The sequence below is a fragment of the Myotis yumanensis genome, unplaced genomic scaffold (assembly GCF_028538775.1).
Source record: "Myotis yumanensis isolate MYYU_CA2020_CCGP unplaced genomic scaffold, mMyoYum1.0.hap1 SCAF_1, whole genome shotgun sequence".
Classification (NCBI taxonomy): domain Eukaryota; kingdom Metazoa; phylum Chordata; class Mammalia; order Chiroptera; family Vespertilionidae; genus Myotis; species Myotis yumanensis.
Genome location: NW_027223752.1, coordinates 145,987,981 through 146,004,117, shown reverse-complemented (window position 1 = coordinate 146,004,117; position 16,137 = coordinate 145,987,981). Strand labels below are relative to the sequence as shown.

Here is a 16,137-nt window from a genome sequence, read left to right as displayed (position 1 = left end):
AACTCATATTTTTGTGGGAATTTCTTGGAGGCCTGGAATAGAAGTGAGTTATAGTTTAGAGAATATTTATATTTGCCTTTGTGAGACTCCTGAATCTGTAACCGTTTTAAGCTAATCCTCAACCTGAGGTATTTTAAACCATCCAGAGGAATGAAATTGGGCTGCAAAACTGTGTGGGCCATCTTATGCTTATAAAACTCAAGAGATTTTCCTTCCCTATATTTGGACCCAAGTTTCCAACAGAGGCAATTTCACTTTCAGCGGAGTAGGAGGGGTACAGCATCCAAGATGGTTACTTCTAGTTTGTTTTTATATCGAAAGGGTGGCCCTTAGGTGTCTCAGTCTTACTTAGAACTGACATGCTGAGGAGGACCTGAGTAATTTTTCTTCTTTGTGCCTGTAAAGAGGTGTAAACTAAAGTTGAAATTTACTTGGTTTAGTGATGCTCGAAGGCCAGTTTCTGTCAATGTTCATACGTCCCTGGATTTCTACATCCACTTAATTTTGGCCTTAGCATCCCTTACTTTGTCAGCTTCTAGGCACATTTTACTTATCTTACCCAGAATTTTTGTTGTTTACAGTAGGAGGGTAAATCAGAATTCCATGAATTTTTGAACAAGCTTTCGTAGTCTTTTGTCTTCAACAATTTCTGAAATACTGATATACTTCTAATGTGAATCTAATATTCTAAAAATGTGGCTAAGTGACTTTGGTTCTTTATATATACTTTTTGTACTTATAGGAGTAGAAAGTCCTAAAATGATTTCAGTGCTTTATAGTCATCAGCTTTTCATACTAATATGTGCTGGTTAAGTATGCTTAGCCAACAGTATACTAGTTGTGGTTAGTTGGTTTATCTACTTTAAGAATTGGTTTAATGACACAAAAGTGATTATTTGAATCCTTGCTTTGGCTTTTTAGCATGACCTCAGACAACCTCCCTAATCCTGGCCACCCAGTTTGTTAATTAAGGCTTAGTCATAAGAAAGAACAGAAGAGTATTGAAAAAAAACAACCAAAGTGTACACTTTTGGTTAAGATGTAACTTTGGGGTGCAGGCTAGAAGAGGTCAATGGGGAAAAACAGGGACATCTGTAATACTTTCAACAATAAAGGTAAGTTTAAAAAAAAAAAAAGATGTAATTTTTGATTGCGTGAATAACTCTCTGCTGCCCCCTAGAGTCCTGTTAAGGATACAGGTACTCGTACTTTTTCAGCTATGGAGCAATCCATTTAACTTTAAAAGCAATTTCTTGTGTGGTATTATAATATTTACATTTACAGGTAAAAGAAAACCTTTTTCTAGAAATGTTTCAATTTAGATTTAAATAAGATAACAGAAAATATTCTAGGTATTTCAAACAAGGATTTAATAAAGGGATTTAAGAGCTTATAAAAATCTCTTGGAAAGACGGGAAGAGTAAAAGTCAGGGAGAATGTTGCTAGCTTTCAAATTAATAACCAATTTTCCAACATCATTCAGTGAATATCTTTTCCTTTTTTATTGAGTTATGATGTTTTTCTCATGTTTAAAGGTAAGTCGAGGTGGGCATATTAAAATTTTTAAGAGTTTACTGAGCACAAAGCTATTTGAATCTGGCAATGCCCAGGGGAAGTGGCTAGGAGTGCTCCACAAATAGGAGCTATGGGAAGGACTTACATAGAGAAAAGGTGGGAGCAAAGCAAGGGAACTTTGACTGGCAGGAGCTTGAGTGTTTACCTTATTTGGGAAAGCCTAGGTGCCTGTTTGTGATTGGTTGCCCTTAGTTTTTCATTTCTTAACTTTAAGGCCTTTACTGGCTTTGGCTTGGTTAGGCTGCTAAGGTACTAGAACCACCTCAGTCTAGTGGCCTCCTCATCATATATCAACAATAAGGTTTATCTCAAGGCTACTTGTGCTATTCTGTTGCTCTCTGTTAACATTATCTATGCAGTGTTGTGACCCTCCATTGCATTTTTGTATTTAATATTTTTAGAATTATAATATGTTTTGTTTTAGAATTATAACATTTTAATATCAAATAAGTTTAGGTCTGTTTTCATTATGTCTCTCAAAAATATCTTTGCTTTTTAAAAACATATATATTTTTTTATTGATTTCAGAGAGGAAGGGAAAAGGAGGGAGAATCATTGATTGGCAGCCTCCTGCATGCCTCCTACTGCAAATTGAGCCCACAACCTGGGCATGTTCTCTGACCAGGAATCAAATTGTGACCTCCTGGTTCATAGGTCGACACTCAGCCACTGAGCCACACCAGCTGGGCATATCTTTGCTTTTTTATTCTTCCAGATAAACTTATTTTTTTACTTCCACTTAAAATATCCCTCCCTTGGCATCTTAAAAATATATATTTATTGACTTTTAGAGAGAGAGGAAGGCAGATGATGAATATTTGGCGAGCTGAAGGAAGATGGGAGGAAGACAAGGAAGTGTCCTATTTGACAGTATAGAGCAGAGGTTCTCAACCTGTGAGTGGCGACTCCTTTGGTGGTCGAACGATCCTTTCACAGGGGTCGCCTAAGACCATCCTGCATATCAGATATTTACGTTACGATTCATAACAGTAGCAACATTACAGTGATGAAGCAGCAACAAAAATAATTTTATGGTTGGGTCACAACATGAGGAACTGTATTTAAAGGGCCAGAAGGTTGAGAACCACTGGTCTAGAGGCATAGAGTGCAAGGTCAGGTCAGTCAACTGTAAGTGGTTGGGTATGTCTGGAAGACGAGAGGGCTGGAGAAAGTGGTGAGAAGTGACACAGGAAAGTGAAGCTAAGGAATTAATATTTTATCTTGAAGACATCGAAGACTTCTAAGCAGTTTTCACAACATGCTCAGATTTGCAAACTTGAAAGATAAATATTTGGAGCAGTGATGACACTTAATAAATAACTCCCCGCTTTCCCACCCAGGTTCTGGGCCAGTTGAAAAATAAAATAAAATAAATAAAGATCATCTGTTTCACTGATAAAATAGGCTACTCAGTGTCAAACCCCAGAATCGGGCCGACTTGACTCCCATCACAGGCAGCAGTGGCGGGGCAGGTCTCTTCCTGCCAGGACAGGGCACATGCTCCTGCAGTGCTTATCCCAAAAAGAAGGGAAAAGAGGGGATGGCCAGGATGTGACCAACTTTCTTCTTTCAAGATCATAATCAGATAATTGAGTGGAGGATATCACTCCATGTGGAAGGAAAACAGTATTCCTAGATTTTTCTTTTTCTCTTAATTCACTGAATTTAACCATTTAGTCTATGATCAACTAAGTGTGTGTCTGAGCCCTGGGGGAGAAGGTTTTCCCAAACCAACCACTACTCCTTTGGGAATCCTGCGACCCTTGGTGCCCCGAAGGCTCAGCCTTGGGTTAAAAGAGTAAATTATTTACATTTAACGACTAAGTCACTTTGTATCCAACACAGAATTTACTTCTTAGTCGATTTCTCACCCCAGATTATGTTCAGCTATGTTGTCTGATATTGTCTACCAAGAGGTTTTGCCTAGTAGAATGGGATGGTCCAACATATGTGTGGCTTTTTTTTCATTCAGGAGGGATATCTCAGCTATATTGTAGGCCAGGAATCTCAGTCCCACACCAGACACACAGCCCAGGGTTCCAGAGCTGGGAAGAGAAGATCCTGTAACCTTGGGCTATACAAACCATCGGGGATAATGTCTGAGTGACACAGAGGCTGCTGGAGAGCCAGGCAGTCCCTCTTAAAGGGCCAGCACATGAACTTACACAGTCCAGCTCCCTCTGAACTCCAGTGCTGGGCAGTGGCATTGGAGGAACCAGGGACATATGGGGAAAACCTGGATTGTCTGGCATTGGGGCAGGAGCTCTGGGGGCGGCTTTCTCCCAAATAGAGGTGCTCGCAGGTGTCTTGTTCCTGTGCTGAAACCTCCCCTGTCCCAGAGCTGACTGGCAGCCATATCTGAGTTTCCACCAGTGTGCCTCACACTGTTCACTGCCCCCTGGTGATTCCTGAGACCTTACCCCATCCAACTTGCAGTCCTAGACAAGCTGCTTGCAGCAGATTTTCCGTATGAATGGGCCTGTCCTGACTCAGGCTTCAGACTTTCCTAAAATGTCTTAAACAAACATCAGCTGGCATCAGCATGCCATATACCTATTAATAAGAGACCTAAGACCCAGCGCTAGCTCCAGCCTGCCTTGCTTCACAGCTTGGCCTTGCTGGCCACTTCTAAGCCCAATACAAACAGCAGCCATCTGCAGATAGCTTGGCAGCTCCTGCCAGGTGGCCCCAGGAAGTGGCTGACTTTGCATCTCTCAGGAGGCCCCAAAGCCAGTGCACCAGGAAGACAGCTTCAGAACATACCAGATTACAACTCTGAACATCCACAAGTGACACACTCAAGGGGCAGACTCAGTGAGCACGCAAGCTCCACTGAAGCAAGTCCTGCTCCATAGCGGTGTCTCCTGCACAGCTGCTCTTCCACTGTAGTTATAGCTGGTCCTCACAGCCAATTGGCCTGTAGGTCAACTCCTCCCAGTGGCACCAACAGCAATCAAGGCTCAACTACAACAAGATGGTGCACACAGCCTACACCAGGGGGCACCTAGAGTGCCCAGCTCAGGTGACTGGGAAAGCTGAGCCACTGGGCCCTACTACATACACAAGGCCACTCTACTAATTCCAGAAGACATAACAGCTCTACATAATATATGGAAACAAACACAGGGAAGCAGCAAAAATGTGGAGCCAAAGAAACATGTCACAAATGAAAGAATGGAAGAAATCCCCTGAAAGAGAAATAAATGAAGTGGAAGCAAGCAAACTACTGGATACGGAGTTCAAAACAATGGTTATAAGGATGCTGAAGGAATTTAATGAGAGCTTTAAGGGACTTTGTGAGACTTTTAAGGATTTTAGAATTTCAAAGACATAAAAAAAGGACCAGTCAGAAATGAAGCATACACTAACTGAGATATAGAATAATTTACAGGGATTCAACAGTACATTAGAGGGTTCCAAGAATCAAATCAACAATTTGGAATATGAGGAAGCAAAAAACACCCAATCTTAACAGCAAAAAGAAAAAATATTCAAAAAATATGAAAATAGTGTAAGAAGCCTTTGGGACAACTTCAAGGGTACCAACATTAGCATTTGGGGGGGTGCCAGAAGAAGAAGAGAGAAAGCAAGATATTTAAAACCTCTTTGAAGAAATAATAACAGAAAACTTCCCCTACCTGATGAAAGCAATAGAGTTACAAGTCCAGGAAGCACAAAGAGTCCCAAACAAGAGGAACCTAAAGAGACCTACACCAAGACACATTATAATTATAAAACTAATGATTAAAGACAAAGATAGAATCTTAAAAGCAGCAAGAGAAAAACAGCTAGTAACCTATAAGGGAGTACCCATACCGATGTCAGCTCATTTCTCAACAGAAACTTTGAAGGCCAGAAGCGAGTGGCAAGAAATATTCAAAGTGATGAATAGCAAGGACCTACAACCAAGATTACCCTACCCAGCAAAGCTATCATTAAAAATTGAAGGTCAGATAAAGAGCTTCACAGACAAGAAAAAGTTAAAGGAGTTCATCACCACCAAACCAGTATTACATGAAATGTTAAAGGGTATTCTTTAAGAAAAGGAAGAAAAAGAAAAAGAAGAAAAGATTTTAAAAAATGGACAATAAAATGGCAATAAATACATATCAACAATTTAAAAATCAAAATAAATGAACAAGAAATCTAATGAACACAAACTGATAAGTAAAATAAAACCAGTCATGGAAACATGGAACAGACTGACAAATCTCAGAGGGGAGAGGGGGAGAGGCATGGGGAGAGATTAACCAAAGATCTTATATGCAAAGATCTTAGAAGCCTTTGGCCTGGCCTGCGCCCTCTTGCAATCCAGGACCCTTTGGGGGATGTCAGACTGCTGGTTTCAGCCCGATCCCCATAGGCCAGGCTAAGGGGGCCCACCAGTGCATGAATCCATCAGCCCCTGGATGGTCAGTGCATATTACAGCTACTTGCCGAACAGTCAAATGGTTGAACGGTCAGACAATTAGCATATTAGGCTTTTATATATATACTAGAGGCCTGGTGCACAAAAATTTGTGCACTCGGGGGGGGTGGCCCCCCAGCCCGGCCTGTGCCCTCTCACAGTCTGGGACCCCTCGGGAGATAACAACCTGCTGGCTTAGGCCTGCTCCTGGGTGGCAGAGGGCATGCCCAATCCCTAGGTGTAGCCCCTGGTCGGGCTCAGAGCAGGGCTGATTGGGGAGTTGGGGCGCCGCCCCCTGTCATGCATAGAGCAGGGCGGATTGGGAGGTTGCGATGCCACCCTCAGTCACGCTCAGGGTGGGGCCGATTGGGGGGATGGGGCACCACCCCCTGTCACACTCAAGGCAGAGTCGATGGGGAGGTTGTGGCGCCACCCCCTGTCACTCACAGAGCAGGGCCAATCAGGGGGTTGGGCGCTGCCCCCTGTCATGAACAGAGCAGGGCCCATCAGGAGGTTGGGGAGCTCCCCCCTGTCACGCACAGAGCAGGGCCCATCAGGGGGTTGGGGAGCTCCCCCCGTCACTAACAGAGTAGGGCCAATAGGGGAGTTGGGGCACTGCCCCCTGTCACACACAGAGCAGGGCAGATCAGGGGGTTGGGGCACCGCTCTCTATCACCCACAGAGCAGGGCCGATCAGGGGGTTGGGGCGCCTTCCCCTGTCACGAACAGAGCAGGGCGGATAGGGAGGTTGTGGCCCCGCCCCCTGTCACTCACAGAACTGCAGGGCGATCAGGGGGTTTGGGCGCTGCCCCCTGTCACGCTGATCTGGTGCCAGGAGGCCTTGCGGCTCTGCTGATCCCGGTGCTGGGAGGCATATTACCCTTTTACTATATAGGCTAGAGGCCTGGGGGCCGGCTGGTTTGCCCTGAAGGGTGTCCTGGATCAGGGTGGGGATCCCCACTGGGTTGCCTGGCCAGCCTGGATGAGGAGATGATGGCTGTTTGCAGCTGGTCACACACCCTTCAGGGTGGGGGTCCCCACTGGGGTGCCTGGCCAACCTGGATGAGGGGATGATGGCTGTTTGCAGCTGGTCACACACCCTTCAGGGTGGGGGTCCCCACTGGGTGCCTGGCCAGTCTAGGTGAGGGGCTGAGGGCTGCTTTCAGGCTGGCGGTTGTTGACTGAAGCTCCCAACCGCTCCTTTTTTTCTGTTTTTTTTTTTTTTTTAAATTCAGGGCCAAGGCCTCTGCTGCTGAAAGCCAGTATCTGGTTTGTTTTGGTTCTATAATCGAAACAATGTATAACTCCAGCTCTGAGATCCTTGCCGGCTGAAAGCTGGTTTCTGGGGTTTTGTTTAGCTTCTATATTTGTTAGAATGTTTCAAATTGCCAGTTCAGACGCCGGCAAGTCAGGCCGGGAACGTTGCAGTCTGCAGTCGCTGGAGCAAGCAAGCCTCATGTTCACTTCCAGCTGCCTGGCTGCCGGCCGCCATCTTGGCTGACAGCTAATTTGCATAAGGATATGCTGATTAGCCAATGGGAAGGGTAGCAATTGTACGCTAATTACCATGTTTCTCTTTTATTAGTGTATATATATATATATATATATATATATATATATATATATACACAATTACATATGGACACAAATAATAGGGTGGTGAAGGCCTGTGGTGGGGCTGGAACTGGGTGGAGGGAGGCAATGGGGAGGAAAAGGGGATATCTGTAATACTTTCAACAATATAGATTTTTTTTAAAAGAGGTTTTGCCCATAATATCAAAAGACAGCACAAAATTATTGTAATAAGAAAAAGCTGACAGTTATGCCCCAGATGGGAATATTAACCCCTTCTCATTTTCAAATGCCAATAGCAAAATTAAAAGATAAATGTTAATTCTTCTTGAAAGACCAAAGAAATTAAAGTCCAAAATAAATATTCTTGCTTTTGTGAATGAAAAGACCAAAGATATGCTCATGCCTCCTTTCTCTTCTCCTGCATTCTAGCCACACTGTCAGTAGCAGAGATCAGTTACATGAAGGGAACTCCAACAAATACATCCATCAGTGCATTGAGCATAACAGGAGCCAGTTTAGTATGGAAAGGAGATAGACCATACTAAACACTGTGGCCAGCCATGTGGCTCAGTGGTTGAGAATTGACCTATGAATCAAGAGGTCACGTTCAATTCCTGGTTAGAGCATATGCCCGTGTATGAGTTTGATCCCCAGTGTGGAGCGTGCAGGTGGCAGCCGATCAATTATTCTCTCTCATTATTGATGTTTCTATCTCTCTCTCTCCCTTCCTCTCTGAAATCAATAAAAATATTTTTAAAAATCCTATATAATAAAAGCTTAATATGCTGTGTCCAGTCATCCATTCAACCAATCAAAGCATAATATGCTAATGATATGCTAAGGTCGCTCAACTCATTGTGATGTTCACTGACTATCAAGGGGCAGACCCTCCAACTGGTAGGTTGGCTTGCTGCTGGGGTCTGGCCAATCAGAACTGAGCGAGATGGGCCAGATACACCCTGGAGCCCTCCTGTGGCCCCTCTCCAGCTGGCCAACCTCCTGTGTCCTTCCCCAGCCCTGATCATGCACCAGTGGGGTCCCTCAGCCTGGCCTACTCCCTCTCACAATCCAGGACCCCTCAGGGGGGCACATTGACTTTCAGATAGTTCCTATATAATAAAAGCTTAATATGCAAATCAACCGAACGGTGGAAATCAAACAAACAGAACTACTGGCTGCTATGACATGCACTGACCATCAGGGGGCAGATGCTCAATGCAGGAGCTGGCCCTTGGTGATCAGTGTGCTCCCACAGCAGAAGCGCTGCTCAGATGACCGACCCGTCCCGGGGGCCCACCAGCCTGCTCAGCCAGAAGCTCTGAGCCGGGCTCATGACTGGTAAGCACAGAGGTGGTGGTAGGAGCCTCTCCTGACTCAGCAGCAGTGCTAAGGATGTCTGACTGCCGGTTAGGGCTCCTGGGCAGCGAGAGGGCACAGGCTGGGCTGAGGGAAACCCCCCCACCCCAAGTGTAAGAAATTCGTGCACCAGGCCTCTAGTAAATAAACACTGTGGTCTTGGCTTGGAATTGAAGGTGTAGGTGTGAATTTAGGGTCTTTAAATGTAGATATTATTAGTTAGGATTCTCCAGAGAAACAGAACCAATAGGATATGGGAGAGAGAGAGAGGAAAATTGTAAGGAATTGGCTCATGTGATTCTAGGGGCTGACAAATCTGAAATCTGTAAGGTATGCCAGCAGGCCAAAGACTAACAAAAGAGTTGATGTTACAACTCAAGTCTGCTGACAGCATCCCCTCTTTCCCTGGGGATCGCAGTCTTTCTCTGAAGGCCTTAAACTGATTGGATGAGGCCCACCCACATTATGGAAGGTAATCTGCTTTACTCAGTCTACTGATTTAAATGTTTATGTCATATTAAAAAAAATACCTTCACAGTCACATCTAGATTTAACCAAATCTCTGGATACTAGAAAAGCCAGTCTCAACCCCTTATCTCCCACAGGCTGTCAAGAGTAAGAGAGGCCAGAGCTGGGGAAAGATAGGAGCTTTGATGGGTAGGAGTAGGCTGGATTGGGATTTGGGTTTTTTGTTTTTGTTTTGGCTTTTGCTTTCTTCCTATCTTTATTTCCTTTATAAATTTTTTGTTGTTATCCAAAAGTTAAAAAAAAAAAAAAAAAGCCAGAGCACATTCCTGAGAATTTTTTGAAGAGTTAGGAGATAGGAGACTGGAGACCTGATTTGAAGAGGTGGGAAGGAAAATAGAACTGTTTTCCACTCATCTTGTCTTGAGTCCAGATGGTTCCATAAACACCAGTAACACATCAGAAACATTCTTGGAGAGGAAGAGAAATGAACCCAATGTGTTTGGGTCTTACAGTTACTTTAGGAAATGTCAGAAGTAAAACTTTCTGTTCTGAAGAACTGTGACCCTCTCTGTCCTGAAGTCCACAGAGAACGGGCACATCCAAAAGGCAGGCTGGCTGAGCTGTGCAGTAGCTCCTGGTGGGATTTTAAATGAGCTCCCCGGGGTGGTTTCTGCAGTGTTTTGAAGATGACTCGGCCAGCCTGTCGGAACACATTGGTGGAAGGCAAGTGGGCAGGAGAGAGGTGTTAAGGTTTCTCAGAGCAGGTAACATCTGGGTTGGAATGATAAACAGTAACAACATTCATAAATGCTAAGATATAATACTTACTGGGAGCTGAGTGTGTTATAGACACTCTTCATGACCTTTTTAAATTCTTAATGATTCAGGTACTATTAATATTACAGACTAGAGGCCTGTTGCACGAAGAGATTCATGCAATAGGCCTTCCCTTCCCTTGGCTGCTGGCGCCGGTTTGCCTCTGGATTCAGGATTCAGGCCTTCGCTCTGGCCAGGCTCCGGCAGGAGCCAGCCCCGGAGCCGTCAGGCTTCACTGCTCCGGCCCCGGGGCCGTCCGGCTTTGCTCTGCCTCTTGGAGCCTACGTATGCAAATTAACCACCATCTTTGTTGGGTTAATTTGCATACTCTCCTGATTGGCTAGTTAGTGTAGCAAAGGTATGGTCAATTTACATGTTTGTCTATTATTAGGTAAGGTGATAACACTGAGATAAAGAAGGTCTGAGAAACTTGTTCAGGGTCACAAAGCTACTAAGTGACTGCGGAGCTGGTCTGCAGACTCAGGCTAGCCTACTCTAATGCTATTCTGTTTGATTGACAAGTAGAAATTGTTGGGTGGGGTAGGACCTCCAAGTGCAAGGGCATAGAGACTTGGCAGCATGGTGTGTCTGAGAACTTGCATGCTGAGTATCAGGACTGGTAAAATGCCCAGTTTGGATGGGGGAGCAGGAAGAGAAGACTAACATGAGTTAGTGGCCAGGTAAGCTGGCAGCAGATTGTGAACAGTGCTATTTTGTGCACCGTGCAAAGGGAGTTGGATTTTAGCCTGTTAGAGATGGAGAGAGTTGCATTTTAGATAGATCATTTTGGTCACAGTGTGGAGATTGGTTGTAGAGCACAAAAGGGGAGGGAGGAAGGCAAGTTAACAGGCTATTACAATAGCCCAGGCTAGCAAGGCAGTGGGATAGGGAAGGAGAGGGTGGGTTTAGAAGACATTTAGGAGTGGACTGAATAGATTTGGTGAAATGGTGAGGGAGTAGAGGGGCTTAAAATGACAGAAATAGGTTTCAGGCTTGTGCTTCTGTTAATGGGGGAAGACAGAATGGATGACAGTGAAGATGGTAAACTGTGTTTGGACTTGTTGCATTTGAGATGCTTTTGTAGCACCCAGGGCACTAGTGGGGTAATGTGTCTTGGCCTCTGCAAAGTGTTTTATTTGTAGGCTTAGCTATGAATAAATGGGAAGAATAGGTTACATAATCAATTCTGTTCTTTAAAAGTTACCCAATTTAGCCCTGGACAGAATTAGTCAGTAGTTAGAGCATCAGCCCACACACAGAAGGATTGCAGGTTTGATTCCTGGGTTGCAGATTAGCTCCTCACCCCCAGTTGAGGCGAGTGTGGGAGGCAGCCAGTTGATGTGTCTCTCTCACATCGATGTTTCTGTCTCTCCCTCCTCCCATCCCTTCCACTCTCTCTGAAAAGCAATGGACAAAATATTCTCAGGAGAAGATTTTTTAAAAATCACCTAATTAAAAAAGCAGTTATTACTATATAGATTATTGTTTTCACTTTTTTATGTCTACTGCATATTTATATACTGATTTTTTTTATTAGTGGCTGTGTAGACTATGTCAGTGTTATGTTCCTGGCTGGACTCTTAATTCCACCTCAAAATATTCCTCTTCTCAGTCTACTGGTATTCATTATATAACATAGAGCAATTTATTTTTTTTAAATCCTCACCCAATGTGCTTATTGTTTTTAGGGAGAGGGAGAGGGAAAGGGAGAGGGAGAGAGGGAGAGGGAGAGGGAGAGGGAGAGGGAGAGAGAGAGAGAAATATCTATGTGAGAGAGAAAAATCGATTGGTTGCCTTCCATACACAACTGACTGAACCCTTAATCTGGGTTTATGCCCTGACCAGAATAATACTCTGCTATAGTCCACGATACTTCAGCATATCAGTCAACATAAATATTTTTACTAAAAATTGTGTACACATTACAAAAAAATAAAATAACTTACAAGGCAGTAACTTAAATAAAACATGAAATGGTTTCTGGTGGTGCTAGATGTCTGATTTTTAATGCTGCTTCTTCCCCTTCTCCCCTGCAGCAATTCTTTGAGGGAGAAGAAGGGAGAGCTTCTATGCATGACATAACTACTGACAAACTAAGTATTTTGTTCCTAAAGCTGAAGGACCAGGAAGAAGTGATTAAGAAATTAAAAGAAGAAGTAGAACATTATGAAGTAAGTTTCAAAGCAAAGAATAAATAATTTAAACATCTGTAAATAAAGTTATAACTATCTAAAAGCTCAGATTAAGAATCAAGGAAATACAAGTAATGTATCTTGGGCATCTCTCTACAACATAAAGCCAGTCCAACCCTTTTCTGCTCAATGTCACATTCTAGAAAAACCGTAATAGTTATAAATAAGAGCAGTAAATTTGTTCTCGATTTTTAAAAATAATATATTTTTAAAATAACCTATCTTCCACTGCAAAAAAATGTTCCCTCTCTAGAGGAGCCTGTAAATAGACTTTTGTTTTAGTTCTGAAGATTCCCACCCTTTTTTACAGACCAGATAGTTTGAAAGTCACAGAACTATCTCCCCAAGTCAGAGGCTTCCATGAAGCCAGCTTGGAACAGGATGACCTTAAGGAGAAATGTCAAGAAGGAAACTTCTCAGAGGGTTTTCCCCCAGTTCTTCCTGTTGAAGTGGGAGCCAGGAGCTGTTTTACTGCTCAAAAGACTGATGGGAACAAACTGGAAAGAGAGAGAGCAAAAAAGAGAGCCTAGACTTCTGTCAAGGAGAAGAATTTTAAGGGCTGTGGAAAGTGTGGACCCTGAAGATGAATTCATTTTCATCTCAAGTCAGCTCTGAGCCACTGGGCTATCCTGGCTCAACCACAGCCCAAGCCATAGAGGGGTTTTATTCTAAGAGCAAGAACCTGATCGGGTGAGTAGGAGAGGCTTGCAGAGAGGCTGGGGGAATAACAATCTATTGAATATCAACTAGCACATGCTAGGTGCCTCATTAGTGGTACCTCTTTTTTCTTTTCCAATTGAATTTGTTGGGATGAGTTTGGTTCACAAAATCATACAAGGCTAAATGTGTACAACTCAACAAAACATCATCTGCACACTGCATTGTGTGCCCATCGCCCCAAGCAAACTCTCTTTCTGTCCCAATTCCCATTCCCCTTTGCCCACCTCCACCTGCCCCAGCCCCTTTCCCTTTGGCTATCCCCACACTGTTGTCTGTGTCTATGTGTTATATTTTGCTTAATCCCTTCTCCTTCTTTCATCCAGTCCCCCAAACCCCTCCCTCTCTGACAGCTGTCACTCTGTTACATGTGTCCGTGCCTCTGTTTCTGTTTTGTTCGTCATTTTATTTTGTTCATTAGATTCCACATATAAGTGAGATAATCTGGTATTTGTCTTTCTCTGACTGACTTATTTCACTTAGTATAATACTCTCCAGGTGCATCCATGCTGTTACAAAAGGTAAGATTTTCTCTTTTATGGCTAAGTAGTATTTTGTTGAGTAAATGTACCACAGCTTTCCTAACCACTCATCTATTGTTGGGCACTTGGGCTGTTGTCATATCTTGGCTATCATATATAATAAAAGGCTAATATGCAAATTGTCCCCTCAACTAGGGGGCAGGGCCAGCTGGCCAATCGCCAGCAGCCCCTCCCCCTGGCTGCCCCCCCCCGGCCGCCTCCCCTCCCCCCCCCCGCTGCACCCCAGATCAGGGTGGGCTGGCCAGACCCCACCTATGCACGAATTCATGCACCAGGCCTCTAATTATACTAAATAATGCTGCTAAGAACATAAGGGGAACATATATTCTTTCAAATTAGTATTTTGGGTTACTTTGGATATATTTCCAGAAGTGGGATCACTGGATCAAAAGGCAATTCCATTTTAAAATTTTTGAGCAAACGCCATACTGTTTTCCACAGTGGCTGCACCAGTCTGCATTACCACCAATAATGTATGAGGGTTCCCTTTTCTTCACATTCTTGTCAGTGCTTGTTTGTTGATTTATTGATAGCCATTCTGACAGGCATGAGGAGATGTCTTACTGTATTGTGGTTTTAATTTGCATCTCTCTGATGATTAGTGATGTTGAGCATTTTTTCATATGTCTCTTGGCCATCTGTATGTTCTCTTTGGAGAAGTGTCTATTCAGGTCCTTTGCTCATTTTTTAATTTGGTTGTTTGTCTTCTTGAGGTTGTTTGTCTTGTTGAGTAGTATAAGTTTTTTATACATCTTGGAAATTAACCCCCTTATCAGATGTGTCATTGGTAAATATGGTCTCCCATTCAGTGGGATCTCTTTTCATTCTGTTGATGGTTTCTTCTTCTGTACAAAAGCTTTTTAGTTTGATATAGTCCTATTTGTTTATTTTTTTCTTTTGTTTCCTTGCCTAAGGAGATATATCTGCAAAAATATTGCTATGAGAAATTTCTGAGATTTTACTGCCGATGGTTTCTTCAAGGATTTTTATGGTTTTGTGACTTATATTTCAGTCTTTAGTCCAATTTGAGTTTATTCTTGTGTATGGTATAAGTTGGTGGTCTAGTTTCATTTTTTTTTTTGCATGTATTTGGTCTAATTTTTCCAACACCATTTATTGAAGAGACTGAGACTCCACCAAAAATTATTAGACCTAATAAATGAATTTGGAAAAGTAGTAAGATATAAAATTAATATTCAGAAATTGGCAGGAGTGAGCTGGGAGAAGTCAGTGGGGGAAAAGGAGACATATGTAATACTTTCAACAATAAGGAATTTTTAAAAAAAGAAATCAGTGGCATTTTTATACATCAATAATAAACTATTACAGAGAGAAATTAAGAAAACAATCTCACTTACTATTGCAACAACAACAGCAACAAAAAGGTACCAGGAATAAATTTAGCCAAGCAGGTAAAAGATCTGTACTTGAAAATTATAATATACTGAAGAAAGAAGTTGAGGAAGAAACAAATAAGCAAAAGCATATACCATATTCATGGATAGGAAAAATTAACACCATTAAAATATCCATACTATCCAAAACAATATACAAATTCAACACAATTGCTATTAAAATACCAATGGCATAGCTCACAGATCTAGAACAAAAACTTCAAAAATTTATACAGAACCATGAAAAACCCGGAATGGCCTCAGTAGTCTTGAGAAAGAAAAACAAAGTTGGAGGTATCACACTACCTGATAATTAAGCTATACTACAAAGCCATAGTACTCAAAACAGCATGGTACTGGCATAACAACAGACATATAGATCAATGGAACAGAATAGAGAGCAGATAAATAAACCTGCCTTTTTGGTCAATTAATATTTGACAAAGGAGGAAAGAACATGGAATGGAGTAAAGTGGTACCTCTTCTCATCTCACAGAACAGTTTACAAATGCGGAAGCAGAGACAGGGTGGTTAAGTAACTTCCCACTAGACACACAGCTGGTCAATGGTAAAGATGGCATATGAGCCCAAGATCCAGCTGAATCCATAGCCTACAGAAGGAAGTGGAGCTCTGTGCTCTACAGTAAGAATTAAAAGCTGTTTTATACATACATATACATATAGCTATATATATAAAAGCCTAATATACAAATTGTCCCCAAGAGAGTTAGACTGGAAGACCGATCCCTGATGTGTGCTGACCACTAGGGGGCAGATCAGAACAAAGGAAGGCCCCAGCTGGCAGCTGGAAGGAAGGCCCAAGCCAGCTGCTGGAGGGCTAGGCCTAGGGACCCTAGCCATGTACAAATTTTGTGCACCAGACCTCTAGTATAAACACATATACTAGTATATGATTGTTATTACTAGAGGCCTAGTGTATGAATTTGTGCGCAGGTGGGGTCCAGCCAGCCCGCCCCAATCTGGGCCAATCGACCCAGTCTGTCCATGGGGAGGGGATGCAGGAGGTTGGCTGGCCAGCCCAGCCCCCAATTGGGGGAGGGGCAATTGGGGGCGGGGCCAGCCAGTGGGAGGAG

At 43.1% G+C, this 16,137-nt stretch overlaps 1 protein-coding gene across 1 annotated transcript in view; it reads left to right on the top strand.

The window, feature by feature from the left end:
- Window positions 1-16,137, top strand: part of CUNH10orf67 (chromosome unknown C10orf67 homolog) — a 142,001-nt gene that overhangs the window by 25,071 nt on the left and 100,793 nt on the right. Inside the window, exon 6 of the mRNA XM_070427716.1 lies at window positions 12,235-12,369. Within this exon, the coding sequence (XP_070283817.1) occupies window positions 12,235-12,369 (135 nt within the window). The remainder of the gene's footprint in view (window positions 1-12,234; window positions 12,370-16,137) is intronic.